General features: G+C 41.7%; 2 protein-coding genes across 5 annotated transcripts in view; one reads left to right on the top strand and one right to left on the bottom strand.

The window, feature by feature from the left end:
* Positions 1 to 422: 422 nt before the first annotated feature.
* LOC103464922 (RING finger protein 186-like) lies at positions 423 to 2054 on the top strand. Its single transcript, XM_008409334.2, has 3 exons — positions 423 to 594; positions 708 to 1046; positions 1153 to 2054. Exons 2-3 carry the CDS (start codon positions 739 to 741, stop codon positions 1289 to 1291), a joined length of 447 nt encoding a protein of 148 aa, XP_008407556.1. The 5' UTR covers positions 423 to 594; positions 708 to 738; the 3' UTR covers positions 1292 to 2054.
* A 3018-nt stretch (positions 2055 to 5072) lies between these two features.
* The window catches only part of hipk1b (homeodomain interacting protein kinase 1b), a 15875-nt gene continuing 7265 nt past the window's right edge, over positions 5073 to 13682 (bottom strand). Inside the window, exons 11-18 of one of the 4 annotated variants that reach the window (XM_008409335.2) lie at positions 13268 to 13386; positions 11615 to 11749; positions 10527 to 10687; positions 9611 to 9682; positions 9110 to 9277; positions 8809 to 9029; positions 8612 to 8724; positions 5073 to 7009 (exon numbers count right to left, since the gene is read on the bottom strand). In XM_008409335.2, coding sequence (XP_008407557.1) covers positions 6512 to 7009; positions 8612 to 8724; positions 8809 to 9029; positions 9110 to 9277; positions 9611 to 9682; positions 10527 to 10687; positions 11615 to 11749; positions 13268 to 13386 — 1487 coding nt within the window. In that variant the 3' untranslated portion in view covers positions 5073 to 6511. The remainder of the gene's footprint in view (positions 7010 to 8611; positions 8725 to 8808; positions 9030 to 9109; positions 9278 to 9610; positions 9683 to 10526; positions 10688 to 11614; positions 11750 to 13267; positions 13387 to 13682) is intronic. The other 3 variants (XM_008409337.2, XM_017304999.1, XM_008409338.2) reach the window with 3 other exon arrangements.

The following is a 13682-nucleotide window of genomic DNA, read 5'->3' as shown; positions in this document are numbered from 1 at the left end:
ATGATGATTTCATTATCGAAAGCAGAAGAGCTGTCATTCAAACCAACATGTTGTTGTGTGGCCAACCAGGAGAGCAAATATATTTGCACGCTTGTCCAGCTGACAGAGCTGTTTTCATGAATGGAATCATTGTTTCTGATTTTTGCATTCACTCGCTTTACCTTTGACTAATACAGCAATTTATTTCACTTTGATCGATCACCTTGTGTGATTATCTACTAAATGTAAATAAATACCTTGCCGTGCAGGTGTTTAATAAAAATCTCCTTGAATATGCTTAGAAAAGACAGACAATGTCTACTAATACATCATCTATTAATAAAGATTCCTGCTTTTTTTTTCTATAAAGAAAAAAAAAGACTGAATCTATACTGAGTCACAAAGGTTTTCATTTTTACTCTGTAGCCTCTTGTAAACAGAAATTTCCATAGAAGGCATGTTTACTTCTGGGCAGGTGACTCTTCTGTGGAAAGGTAAGTCATGCGACCGCCTCTTCAGGCGGTGAGTGGGAGGAGAGTTTCTTTTTAAGAACCAGTCAGACAGTCAGTCAGTCATTATCCTTGAACACAACTCTCAGCAGAGGAACCCGAACAAGTGAGTACTTTACGGTCTCYTCCATAGCGATTATGTTAACAGTGTCTCAGATCTAAACATTCACTTTTCATGTAAAGTCTAAAAGTTTTTTTTTCTCTCTGTTTTCTTTGCAGGCCTTTTGTCTTCCTGTCTCCTGAAATCACCATGTCGTGCGACGAACTGSAATGCATCATTTGCTGCAACGAGTACTCCCGCACCAGCAGGATCCCCAGAGTTCTCCACTGCCACCACACCTTCTGCGCCCCTTGCCTGGAGAAGATGTCCACCCTGCAGGGAGCCATCTACACCGTCTCCTGCCCTCTGTGCCGCTSGGTCACCTGCGTCCAGGCCCGCCTGTCTCTCTCGGGGGGTCTGTGGATCGACACTGAGAAATGGGACCAGATCATCGAGCACAACAGCGGGACGCACAGCAACCTGGAAAGCCAGCAGCCCCAACTCGTCCAGCCGCCTCTGTAAGTTTCAATTCTCTCTTTAMAAACAACGTATATCTGGTAGTAGGTGGGTCGTAGTTTCCGCACAGCTCCTGTCTAAAGGCAAACATCTTTCTTTTCTTTTTAGATCTTGCGCCAGACGGCCTGGTGTTTTTTCCGGACTCCAGCGGCTGCTCAGATGTGCTCCGCTGCACAACAGAGCTGCTGAAGGGCGCAGAGAGAAAAGAGCGTCACTTCTAAGGAACCGAGACTTTTGGAGCGTTTAATGTGAAGTTTGGACGTGTTTCAGCAGAGACTGGATCTAGAAGTACTGTTTGCTTTATGTCGAGCTTTTTTATTTTTATTTTTTAAGATGTGAATGTGAGCGAAAGCGAAGACACAGTTTTATTTGTCCAAGTGAAAAAGGAAAATGTTTTAGGTTATTTAAAAAAAGAAATCAAAGGAAGACCTCAAGCATTATATCTACAGATCATGCAAAAATAGTTGGTTGAGTTTTCCTATAATAATAAATAATTTATTGTAAATGGAGTCTTGACAAAAGTTCAGTCGCACCTACCTCATCAATCAGCGCCTCCCTCTCTGCAACCTGGACCCATCAGCGCGGGTCCAATCCTCGCTCCAGCCAATCACCGTTTGGGTTCCAGTTCAAAGGGACCTTCACCCATGGCCTCCTCTCCTCACCAGCTGCGATTGACCCACCTTCGCCCCATCTCCACCTTCTGCTCCCGGCTCTCAGGCCTCATCATCCTCCTCCGACCGCGGCCACCAGCACAGGCCCCGGGGGGTCTTCATTCCTATACTGCATCAGGAATGGTCATCGAGCTTATCGAAGCCCAGCTCGACGTCCGCGGCCGGAGCCCGAACGCCAAAGGACTTTGTGTTTATTTTCATGTTCAACTCTTTTACTCGCTTTCTTTCGTCTGCGTCTCTCCAGATTGAAATAATATTATAATTATTTATGTTTGCAGTGTGATTTTTGTTTTTATAATTATTTCTGATTTGTTCCTGAATATATGTAGTATCAGGCATCCTGAGTTTTTTTTTTTTTTTTTTTTGTAATGCATGTTTGTCATTTTTAAAACGTATCTGTGAATTTTTTTTGTTTGTTTTTTGCAACATGTACCTGCAACTGTGAATTAAATGTCTGGAAAATGATAAACAATGTTCTAACATCAAGTTATTTGGATAAAAATATTTTTCAAAAGAGGTTTTGAGCAAATGTCATGTTTCATAGCAGTGCATGCCTTTACAGTAACTATGTTTAAGGCATCAAAATGCTGATTTTAATTTTAAAACCCTGATTATTTTTGTTAAAGTGCAAACTTATCCCTTGAGATACCTCCAGACTTCATTGTTTCCTTTCAAAATCCTCTTGTGTACTTTGTAAGGCTTGGTGGTATTTAACAAAATATAGATAAGTAGATGGGTGAACTCTTACACAAAGTTACAGATTCAGGCTGTACATGCCTAATTCAGTCCTTAAATCACTTCTCACTTGAAGAAAACATGTCCTGTTGCAGCCAACTGAAGAGAATCTTAAAAACCCTTAAAATTAGAAAATAAGTTGTTTTGCTTCATTCATTTTTGTGCTATTTGTTTTGACATGATTATTTGTGTTGCGGTTCCTAAATCCAAGAGGAATGCTATTATTGATACATGGATGGCCAACAAGTTCTGTTGGCCATCCATGGCCATGCAGCTGTAATTCGTGCACAACCTCAGTTGTTTTTTTTTTTTTTTTGGCACAGACACACTGCTGCAGACGTAAAACAAGAAAAGGCAGGAACAACCACTGAATTTGCATGAACCAAAAACAATAGACTTACTTGGAAGGAAATCAAGGATGAGTAACGAGGAACTGCATGACATCGAACCAGATGACGGGAATTCCTCAGCTGCTGGCGATAAACGCCGCATAAATAAATAGTCTGGATTGATAGAACATGTTCAAATATTTAGGTGAGGTCCAGGTTACTGTGTGGGCTCCTGGCTCATCTATACATCTGCCATCCATGTAATTCACAGCACAAGAAGAAACAAGCTCACGCACACTATAGTATGTTTTCGGTTTAAAGTTTGAGCTGAGATCTGGAACAGTGTGAACTTCTGCACAGAAGTCTGGGAGAGCTCAGAAACTGATCTGCTCTTCATGTGGAGAACAAACGGTGAAAGGAAAAGGAAGGAATCCTTCATGAGGAAAAGTCCAAGTCAATATGACTAACTCACAGGCATCCTGAATCAGATGGGTTTTTGTTCTACAGGTCCATATCGGCGGTTTTTCAGGGCGGCATTAGAAATGGAGAGTCCAGATTAAAATACTATACACATAACTTATCTGTCAGCTGAGCCTTCAAAAAGTTATCAAATATTTTTACGCGCGCACAAGCCAATGAGCAGTTGGCGCCCCCTGCTTGCTGCTGAGAACAGGGAGACTGTTTGTGTTTTGAATAGGCCATTATTCAGTGGTTTTCCCGTCCCCAGAATCGAGATGATTTCCAGCTTTTTGAATGCTTGTAGAGGTGCCACTCTGGAAGAATTAGACTCAATACCACACTCTGAATTACAAGTAAATGCAGGAAATGTTGTGATCGCTCAAACCACACCCACATCTCCTGCAGCTGAAAGAGAATCTGGAACTTTCTAAAGTAGTAAGATTAAGGATGCTTTATCAGCAACCTTTGAAATATGAGTTTTTGCTTAATATCTCATTTTTGCCATCAGCCTTGAAGGTGACACCACAAGAAATGCCACATGTCACTATTTGGGAAAACTATAGTTTCTCGTTCAGCTACAGCAGCAAAAGAGAAAAAAAAAAAGTGGATTGAACTAAAGTTTTATGTCAGGGTTTTATAACAACGTAAAATATGTGGCTTTTCCACTTGATTACTGTCACAGCTACTTCAAGCTAAACGATAAAAAGACAAATTGGCTAAAATCCAAATGCAGATGCAGGTAGCATTCAAGCAGCCAAACATCGAGATAGGCTTTTACGGTCGCAGGGGCGCAAACAGAAACTGGTTTTTTGTGTAGAGGAGATTCATCTGAGGATTAATATTTTTCTCTGAACCATCAAGATTCCTAAAAAAAAAAAAAAAAAAGTTGTAGAAATTCCTGATTAGTAACATTGAACGATGTTTTGTCATGTGATTTGTCAAAATCAAACCAAATCTGGAGCCAGTTCTATAGATCTCTGTAAAAGAAATGGTTACATTTTAGAAGTCACATATTGTTGCAGCAATAATAAATAATGCTTTCGCAGTATAATTTTCAGAGTGAATTTTGTTTCTTTTGTCATCTGTAAACCATAATTATCAAAACCATTAGATATTTCATTCTAATGAACCGAGTTTTCAGTTCCTAAAACAAATGATCCCTGCAAAACTTTCGGTGCTCATGGTTTGAAACGCAGGAATACGTGGATGAAAACGGTTAGGAAATTTTAATAATTTTTAATAGATTGAAAATTTTTGATTTTTATTTGCAGTCTGAGAATGTGTCCCTTTACAAACTTTCATCTGAATTGTATTCTTCAAAACATTTCTACATTTTTTGGGCCTATGTCATTAAGCACTTTTAGATGTTTTGTTAATGTTAAAAAATTTTACATTTCCTTTAATAAAAAAAAAAAAAAAACAAAGACAAAAAGAACCGTCTTTCCAATAAACTGATTTGGGTTTTAATTACCTCACAGCTACGATTCTATCTTAACAATCCTCCTTTTACTTAAGTCAATCTTTTCAACCTTGAAGGAGTCTTCTCTAAAACCATCTTACTTTATTCACCATTAACCTGATAATTAAACCCGACACTCGCTCTGTACATTTTTCTGGGTCACGTGCAAGAGCTAAATATGTAAAACCTTGAGCCAGCATAAAACAAAAACAAAAAACACTTCTCTGGAAGCAACTCTGTTTATGAGGAAGAAGAATGTGATTATATCTCATCTGCACTTTTACTCGCATGGCAGACGCAGATTTCGCCCTCTCCGCTCAGAGGGAGAAATAAAGAAGTGTGGCAAATAAAGAATCAAGTCGTGAAGCAAAGGAGTTAAGATTGTGGTTATTTTATTGGAAACAGTGAAAGTGGATTATTTGAACCCCTTTTTCCCTGAATTAGCTCTACCAAACATCCTCTTTAACTACACTATGTTAGGATGAAATACAGTTAAATACTCAGACATTACAACACAGAACCGATGATGGAAAACAAAAACAAAACAAACAAACAAGAAAACAAAAAAAAGCGGGAGGGTTTAACCTAAAAGCCCGCAAACCACCCAGAGATCAGCGCCTTAAAGACGACGATGCTGGCAGGAGAAGCCGACTCGCAGCTGCATGTCTGAACACAGTGGTTGACGGTTTTGCCGCCTGCGTGTGTCGGCAGATCTACTCTGCCCCCCCACCCCCCACCGTTTGGCCTGAAAACAGACAATAGGAAAATTCGCCTCAGACAGCTGGGACTGTCTTCCCGACATACAGTTATATAAATACGTTTTTGTGCAGAACAGGGGGGTTAGTTTGTTACAGCTTTCAGGCGAGAAAATAACTGGCCTTAAATCTGTTTTAGTAATAGTAGGTCCTAAAAGTCTGGATTCACATGAATACATACATTTTTCTTTCCAGTACACATGAAGCGAGGGAGGGGGGGGGGATTGTTTTATTTACCCCCCCACCTCACTTCAAGAATCAAAAAAAAAAAGAAAAAAGAAAAAAAAAAAAAAGAGCTTTTCACATGATCGCTTCGGGAAGGAGATCACGCTCTGAACTTTAGCAGTACATTCAGCACTCAGTTTTAAAGTTCTCTATTGCATACAAACATGATCGATCCGTCCGAAACGCCGTCACTACAGGAACACAACAACCACGATTTAAATTAAAAAAATAACACACAGCCATCACAGTTTTCGCCGCAACTCTTCTCTGAACATCTTGGCGGAGCTTCCTCTTCCATAAACATCATAATTTAAAAAAAACAGTAAAACGACATGAGTAAACAAACATGGGAAGGACAGGGAAGGGGGAGGGGAGTTACAGTATTTATGTTCGCTAAATAAATACAGGGCTTCAAGGGATTAGTGTGGAATCTTAAGGCTCATGAGAAACTAAGGGCTTGTTTTTGAGCATTTCTGCTGCTACTGACAGGAGGACGATCTCTCTTCACAACAAAACCTCAAAATAAACAGATTTAACACGATGCCTTAGTACTGGATCGACTAGGATGGGGGATAAAATATGAGCCATAGGGGGAGGGGGAGTATTAAGATACATTACAAATAATACCAAAAGTCATTTCAAATACACTAAAATAGTCCAAAAGAGCATATAGATAGCTAGGGCTGAAATGCTTTCTTGTGGTTAAAAGCAGCAAACAATTAAGTGACAGACAGTAATTCTTAAGTTTCAGTGTCCCTTTGTGATAGTATGCAAGTGGGGCAGTAGATCATCTCTACTTTTTTTTTTTTATATATATATAATTGCATTGGTTCCCTATAGGTAGGGGTACTGTGTGAGGCGCCTGGGGCTCAGCTGGTAGGCGCCGTACGCCTCAGCTCGGGGCGTCACGCTGACGTAGGGCGAACCGGCCGCGAACTGGTGCTGGTAGGCGGCGGGCAGGCCGTGCAGCAGGCTGCTGACCGACTCCTTGCGACCGGCCGAGTCCCTCCTGGAGGACGACGAAGATGAGGCGTACGTTGCTGCATAGGCGGAGGGAGAGTGTCCGTGGCTGCCGTGGCCCCGGCTGAGCAGCTGCTCCATGGCCTGGGAAGCCGAGGAGAGCGCCGTGGAAGCTGGGTAGGTGTACAGGCTGGCCGCTGCGGCGGCGGCGGCAGCGGCTGCGGCGGCCGAGCCCGGGACCAGGGCAGACACTTCTGGGAAGCTGTAGTGAGAGGCGGGAACAGTCGGAGGGAACGTCTGCTGGCGGTGCAGAGAGGAGTCGCCGTGGGAGACCAACAAACGCTCCTGAGACGAAGAAACCACCGACTGAACCTAAAAAAAAGAAGAAAAAAAAGAAACATTTTAAAGCATTACCGTTAGCTGTTAGCAAAGTGTTCATCATTTAAAACTGTGTTTCAGCTCAAACTATTTTTGCTCAGCTTGTTTATCGTCCCACCCAATACACCCAGGTTTCTTACACACGCTTCCTCGATCAAAAAGTTTCTCGTTTGATTCGACAAACATTAATGATGCAAAAACACTTGGATTAAAAAAAAACATGGATGATATCTATATGACCAGAAAGATGAATGAGTGAAACTTCTCTATTTAGTTTTAGTTTAATCCATGTTTATTTAGATCTGGAAAATACTTATAGTTAATTCCCTACTTTCCAGACAGCAGAGAGCAAAATGATTTATTATTGTTGGATCAAGACAAAGTTATAAACATCCATGGAATACCAAGAAGGGTTTGTGTCAGATCGTTTCAAAACCCAGCTGCCATTATAGTTTCGTCCAGCAGGGGGCGGCGGCTTTGGCTCAGTCAATATCCTCTCCTCTTTATTTACCAGGTCATTCTTATGCATTTTAGTAAAACTAAAACTTCCTAAAAAGTCCTGGGAGTAATTTGTAAAAGTGTAAATCGAGTTTGCTCCTGCCTTCAGTTATAGAAAACTGAAAGGACCTGCAACAAAGTTCAACTACTCTGGTGGATTCTGCATCCTTTAGCTGACGCCACAGTTTGCAGAACCATTACAAGGATCTCATTGCACTCAGGCTTAGATCTGCCTCAGTGAAAACAGTCAACACAAACTAAAGCGGAACGCCACACCTATAGAAAAGCACAACTTTAAAGGAGGAAAATTACATGTTTAGTCCAGCCAGAGTCCACAATCTGATCTAAATGATAATCTGTGAGAAGATCTGTGATGTTACAATATTACATCGAGACGTAGCATGTTTTGGTCAAAACAAAGACTGTATTATGAAGCTATAATAAAAGCTGTATTGTACAAGATATGACACACTGAACGATAGTGCGTGATACGGAGATGATGATGCCTCATTCCAAACTCCAGGAATATTAACAGGAGCCAAGCCACAAGCTGGATGATTTCATCTCCAACTGAAGGTTCTTCCTGCACCGTTTCCCGAAAGCAAAATCTACTGTAGTCTGGCGCAAAGACAGCGTTTAAATAATAATCTTTGTCTCTCCTATCCAGTGATAGAAATATACAGAAATTGTTCACAAAGTACCCCAGAGACACATGTTCATGCTTTATTGCTGAACTGGAAGTGCCTCAATGCTCCAACGTCCCATTTTTGTGCTTTTTTTTTCTCTCTGATCTGAAAACCGCAGAAAACGGAGGAAAGTCTAGAAGAGCAAGTTACGCAAGATATGACTGCAAAGTGAAGTTGCCTTTTCAAATAAATGTATTTTTTTTTTTATTACTACTTGTTATTGTAATTTATTTATCCACTGATGATAATGTCAGTGTTATTTCATTCAGTCCACCCACATTTTCTTTCCTTTACACTAATGCACCCTTGCTATGGATTTTGTCTTGTGATGTATAATTAATATTAAAAAAAAAGAAAAGAAAAGAAAAATTTGACACGAACAAACAAACAAGGCAGCAAGACGAAGCCTCACCTGGCTGAGGTTCAAAGGGTGAGACTGGCTCGGGACCAGCGCAGCTCGATCCAGGCTTTCCCCGGAGCTGCACGGCTGCCGGTTGGATGATCTTTTTGGCTTCATGTAAGTACCTGAAGGTCGACAGGATAGAATCGTTATCCATTTATCACTAACGCTTGGAATTAAACTCGATCCGACATCCGCAGCGCCCTCACCAGACTCCAAGCGGCCGTGTGAAGCCGCCGCCCTCTCAGAGGTCTGGCTCTTGACCGAAGGAGCCACCACTGCCAGAGACTTGGCCTGCCGGGACGACGGGGGGCCGGCGGCGTTCTGACTGCGAGGCAGCGGGGTCAGCGGGCTGGTGGTGGACGAGTCAGAGTCATGCACAGTGACGCAGCTGATCACGTTGGTGCGCTCGGTTCGGCTCAGTCCAACACTAGACGGATAAATATTGGTTGGAATATTTCGGTCCGCAAACAGTAAGGAGTTTAAGGCAGAGCAGAGGGTTGGACTCACCTGGCCGGGTGGAACTTGCGCTCGTCTTCTGTGTCTGTGTCGCTGTGAATGGTGATGATGCTGACCGCCGGGCTGGGGGTGTCCGAGATGACGATGGGTTGGGACAAGGCCACAGAGGAAGTGGGCGGGGTCACGCCGCTGCTGAGGATAGATGTGGTGGATACAACCCTAGATGGAAACAATTTTGTTTAGTTTTTTATTTCTCTCCATCCAGACCTGGCAACATTTAAGAACTGACGATGAAGGTGTGGCGGAAATTATTTCAGATTATTTGGAGATTTTTCTGACATTTCACCTCGACTCATCTAATCATCATTTGTGTCTTGAACAGAAACTGTTGTCACTCAAGTGTCACCAAGACTCTCCGAGCGAAGCATCAGAGGCGGCTAATGGGTGGCTCAGAGAGGCACGGTTTTAATCAGAAAAAGTTAATTAAGGGATTATGTTTGCCTTCATCTGGCACAACGCCATTTCCCAAGGGCATTTAAAAACCTTACAAACCTGTTTCTGTTCTCCCCACACCGGGCTTTTCCTTTCTTTCTCTCTTGCTGCGTCCTGGCTTGAGATCCGTTTCTGTTGGGGGATAACAAATTAAAAAATGAGCACGGCAAACAACAAGAGAAAAAAAAATAGAAAAAAATGAAGATGGCAAAGAGACAATTCTGAGGTATTTGGAAAGACAAAGGCAGATACAGAGAGAGAAAGAGAGAAAGAGAAAGAGAGAGATCAACATATCACAGCCTGTCAACATTTTCTAAAGTAATTGTCTGTTCCTTGGCATAAAATATACTGAGCTCTGACTTATTCATAGCGTCTTAATAAAATGATGCAAAATGTCCAAAATGTCATCTTTGTTTATTTTTGGGACGATAATTTCTAGCTTAAAAAAAACAAAAAAAAAACTCACCAACATCTGAGAGACACTACAGAAAATGAGCTTTAAAAAGTTTTTTTCTTAATAGCGATTAAGTTCATTTTGCAAGACAAAAGTACTGCTTTCAGCATTTATTTTGTCAAATAAATGCTGAAATTGAATCATTAAAGAGGAATAAATATTTACTACAAAAAGTAATATCCAGCTTCTATATTTCTGAGTTCTTTCCTTTTTTTATTTAACTATTTGTATTGTATTTAATAATGTGATAATGCTCCAATGTTGAAGACTACTGACTAACAGCGTTAAATATGAAAAAAAAAAAACAAACTCAATTTGTCTACAATCATTGTTAAAGGCCTGCCCATCTTCTCCCCACACTCTGAGCTTTTTCCCCTCCAAACATGGAGACTCATTTCTGACCTACAGAAGCCAAAATGGCATCAAATCAACATCGACATCGAGACACTAAAAGAAACGGCAAGTACACCAAATTCCTTGTCGTCCCACAACCCTGCGGCATGTTTAAACCAGTTCACCCACCGCCAGCTTTGTCCCGTCTGCACAGCGGCGCCCGAGTGAATGGCTTCCAGGGGAGATTCTGTGACGTTCGTCTGGTGGGCGGAGCCATGGATGGCCACACCTGGGACCTGCTGCCATGACGAGGGGATGAGGATTTGTTGGGTACCAGTTGGCCAAGCCTGCTGAGAAAGACAAAAAGACCCATGAGTAGATGCACCCAGGTAGATACTTAAAAATGAGAACCGGTTTTCTAATTGCTGCCATGGGCCAGACGTATTAAGCCATGCTGAGAAATCCACAGACTAAAAAAAAAAAAAAAGTAAATAAATACAAGCCAGTTGCCAGGATCGTCTACAGGCAAAAGCACAAAGCTAGAGAAGCGAGCAACCTTTCCCAAGCCATTCCTTTAATTCTAGCATTGGCCTGCAACAAATTCACAGGATGAAACCATGCAAAGCACAAACAATGAAGCGCTGTCAACAGATCAGATAAAGAGTCGAGTATTTACAGAACCGCGGTGCCTGTTAAAGAAGATCCAGATTAGTTCAGTCCCCTGATGCCAAACAGTCTGCTGATCGTAAATGTTGGGAAAGAGCATGCCACATGTTCAGGGGCTGAAACAGAAGAGGTGTGTGTGAGAGCTCTTGGTGGTCGCAGCTGCGACCTCCGCTGCTGGACAATCGATGGCAGGACAGGACAAAGAGAAGCTACAAGCAAAGCGCAGACCAACTCAGCAGCGCATGCGCTCCATGCCCTGAGCACACCTATTGGAGGAAGAACTGGGGAATGAAAATGGGTGGATGAAGGAGGGAATAAGAAAGGGGAAATGTCATCAATTTTGACGTCATGTTCAAACACTAAGTTTCAAAAAAAGTTAAAAAAAAAAAAAGTGCTGCTGGATCACAAGGCGGAATTTGAGCATGGACCAACTGTGACACATCCATACGTGAGATAGGAAACTACAAGAAGGACGAGCCCCATACAACGTGTGGTACAGGAAGAACGGAGAACTTGCAAACGAATGGAGAGACAGAGAGACAGAATGGGGAAGGAAAGCCGCTAGTGTTAGTGAGCGAGACATTCTCCACAGGATGCCGTCGGTGCTTTACCAGCACAGTGGCTGTGTGCTCCAGGAGGGCGGGCCGACCCACCCCGGGGCCCAGCCCCAAAGGCAGGGAATACTGAGGGGCTATGCCTGGTGGGGGTGGGTGTAAGGTGGCCACCATCAGGGGTGTGCAGGAACCCTGGAGGAGGAAGGGAGGATAGAGGAGGGCAGCGTTAGGTGAGGAGTAAAAAAAAAATAAAAATACAAGGTCAGGCCCTACAGCCCTGTGATTGGCTGAGGGGAAGCACAGACAGCTGCAAAGAGACGGACAGAGGGAACACTGGTCAGCTACGTGACTGACGTAGCAGTACTCAACAACCCCCCACATCTCAAAAAACACTCCAATCGGCTCTGAAAGCAAATCCACAAAGAGCCAAAGCGCAACAGAAGGACAAGCAACTTCATGTACACAACCTTTGAGAAACCTCAACCGTTGAAAAACCTCAACTGTAAAACCGATAAGATTTTTTGCCTCCTTTAATCCATGTAGTCAGAGGATTATCAGTTAAGCACAGTGTGATAAAATCATGCTATGTTTCTTCTAGTATTCACATATAAGAAAGTCAAGATCAAACACATTTTTGATCAACTTTGTGATCAAAACTCTGAAAGTCCATCTCCAATTTATCAAGACTTCTTTTTTTCAGGAAGGTCAGACAGTGTTTGCTTAGCACACTGAGAACAATCATTAGTAAAGTGAGAATTTTGGACAGAATATATTTTGATACATATTTTCCCAGCTCTAAGTTGTGTAAACTTCAAGGTTTATGGGCTTAAGCACAGAGTATGAGGTGAAGCATAATGAGGGAGAGTGAGGCCTAAGGAGATCAGCGCCCTGGATCAAGGTATCCAAAATTATTAGGAAACTAAATTGGGGTGGGGGGAGGTTTAAGAGACTCTGAAAACTTAAAAATTGCAAAAAGTCTGAGCGGGATGCAGCACTGTTGTGATAAATAATAATAATAATAAAAAAACATATTTTTTTTATTTAAAATAGTTACGTTTCCAGAGAAATGTGACTGCAGCAATTTTAGAAGAACAAATTGCTAACAGTTTCAAACAATACACAGTCACTAATCTGTGGCCTTCTCTACTTAACTGGTTCCAATAGCAGACTGGTGCTAGAGTTTACTAAACACCAGTTCTTTGAGTCTCCAACCAGAAACCTGGTACCAGTAACTCTGCAGCTAGCCAAAGGAAAGAGTTTCTTTATTCAGGAACCGGAGGCTCATGGGTAAGTGTAGAGAAGAAAAACATTACGCTCATTTTCTATTCACCCGTCAGAGTTTAAACAGCTTAATGCTAGTGGCTGATTGTTTTCCCCTGAACCTATAAATGTTATTTCTGATGACTTAACTTCTTTAAAATCACCTTGCTGCATTACATTTAGCCGTCTTTAACTCCAGTCCTTCAGCTCTGCTAGTGCTGAAAATCACAGATCAGCAGTTAATGGAAATAAGAGTAAAAGTTAAGAGCTGAATCACTGTTGTTCTCATTTATTTATTTTTACAATTTGACTTCTATAAACATTTGAAAGTCCTGTATCTTGCTTCCCAACCCTTTTGTGTTGATGTAACACATAGAATCTAGCAAAAAACACAGAAGGTTATAGTGATAATGTGAAAAGAACATATTCGAATACCATAAAAATGCTTACCTGGGTGAGCATACTTGGTTGGATCTGCAGTGACTGAGCAGACTGGTTCTGAGGTACTATAGGTACAGAGTTCTCCACCCTGACAGGGAAGCTGGAGCTCTTACTCGATGGTTGTAGCCCTGAAAAACAAAGCAACAATTGAAACAAAAACACAAAACCAGAAAAAAAAACTAAAGATCATAAAAAACAATTTTTTAAAAATAAAACTAAACCCTATTTTTACGTTCAGTTTATTAGCATATTTGTGAGAATGCAAGGCTTCTATAGTATAATGTATTTCAAAGTTGAGGCTGTGATTCCCTAGGTGGCCACCAGGGGGCGATAAGGTGGCCTCAGAAAGCTGAGAAGATGAAGGAAACGAATGTGAAAGTAAAAACTGAATCCCATCTATTTTTTAAATCAATACACACATATA

Source organism: Poecilia reticulata, linkage group LG5 (assembly GCF_000633615.1).
Source record: "Poecilia reticulata strain Guanapo linkage group LG5, Guppy_female_1.0+MT, whole genome shotgun sequence".
NCBI classification, from domain to species: domain Eukaryota; kingdom Metazoa; phylum Chordata; class Actinopteri; order Cyprinodontiformes; family Poeciliidae; genus Poecilia; species Poecilia reticulata.
The sequence above is the reverse complement of the archived record's forward strand: the minus strand, read 5'-3'. Positions and strand labels throughout refer to the sequence as shown.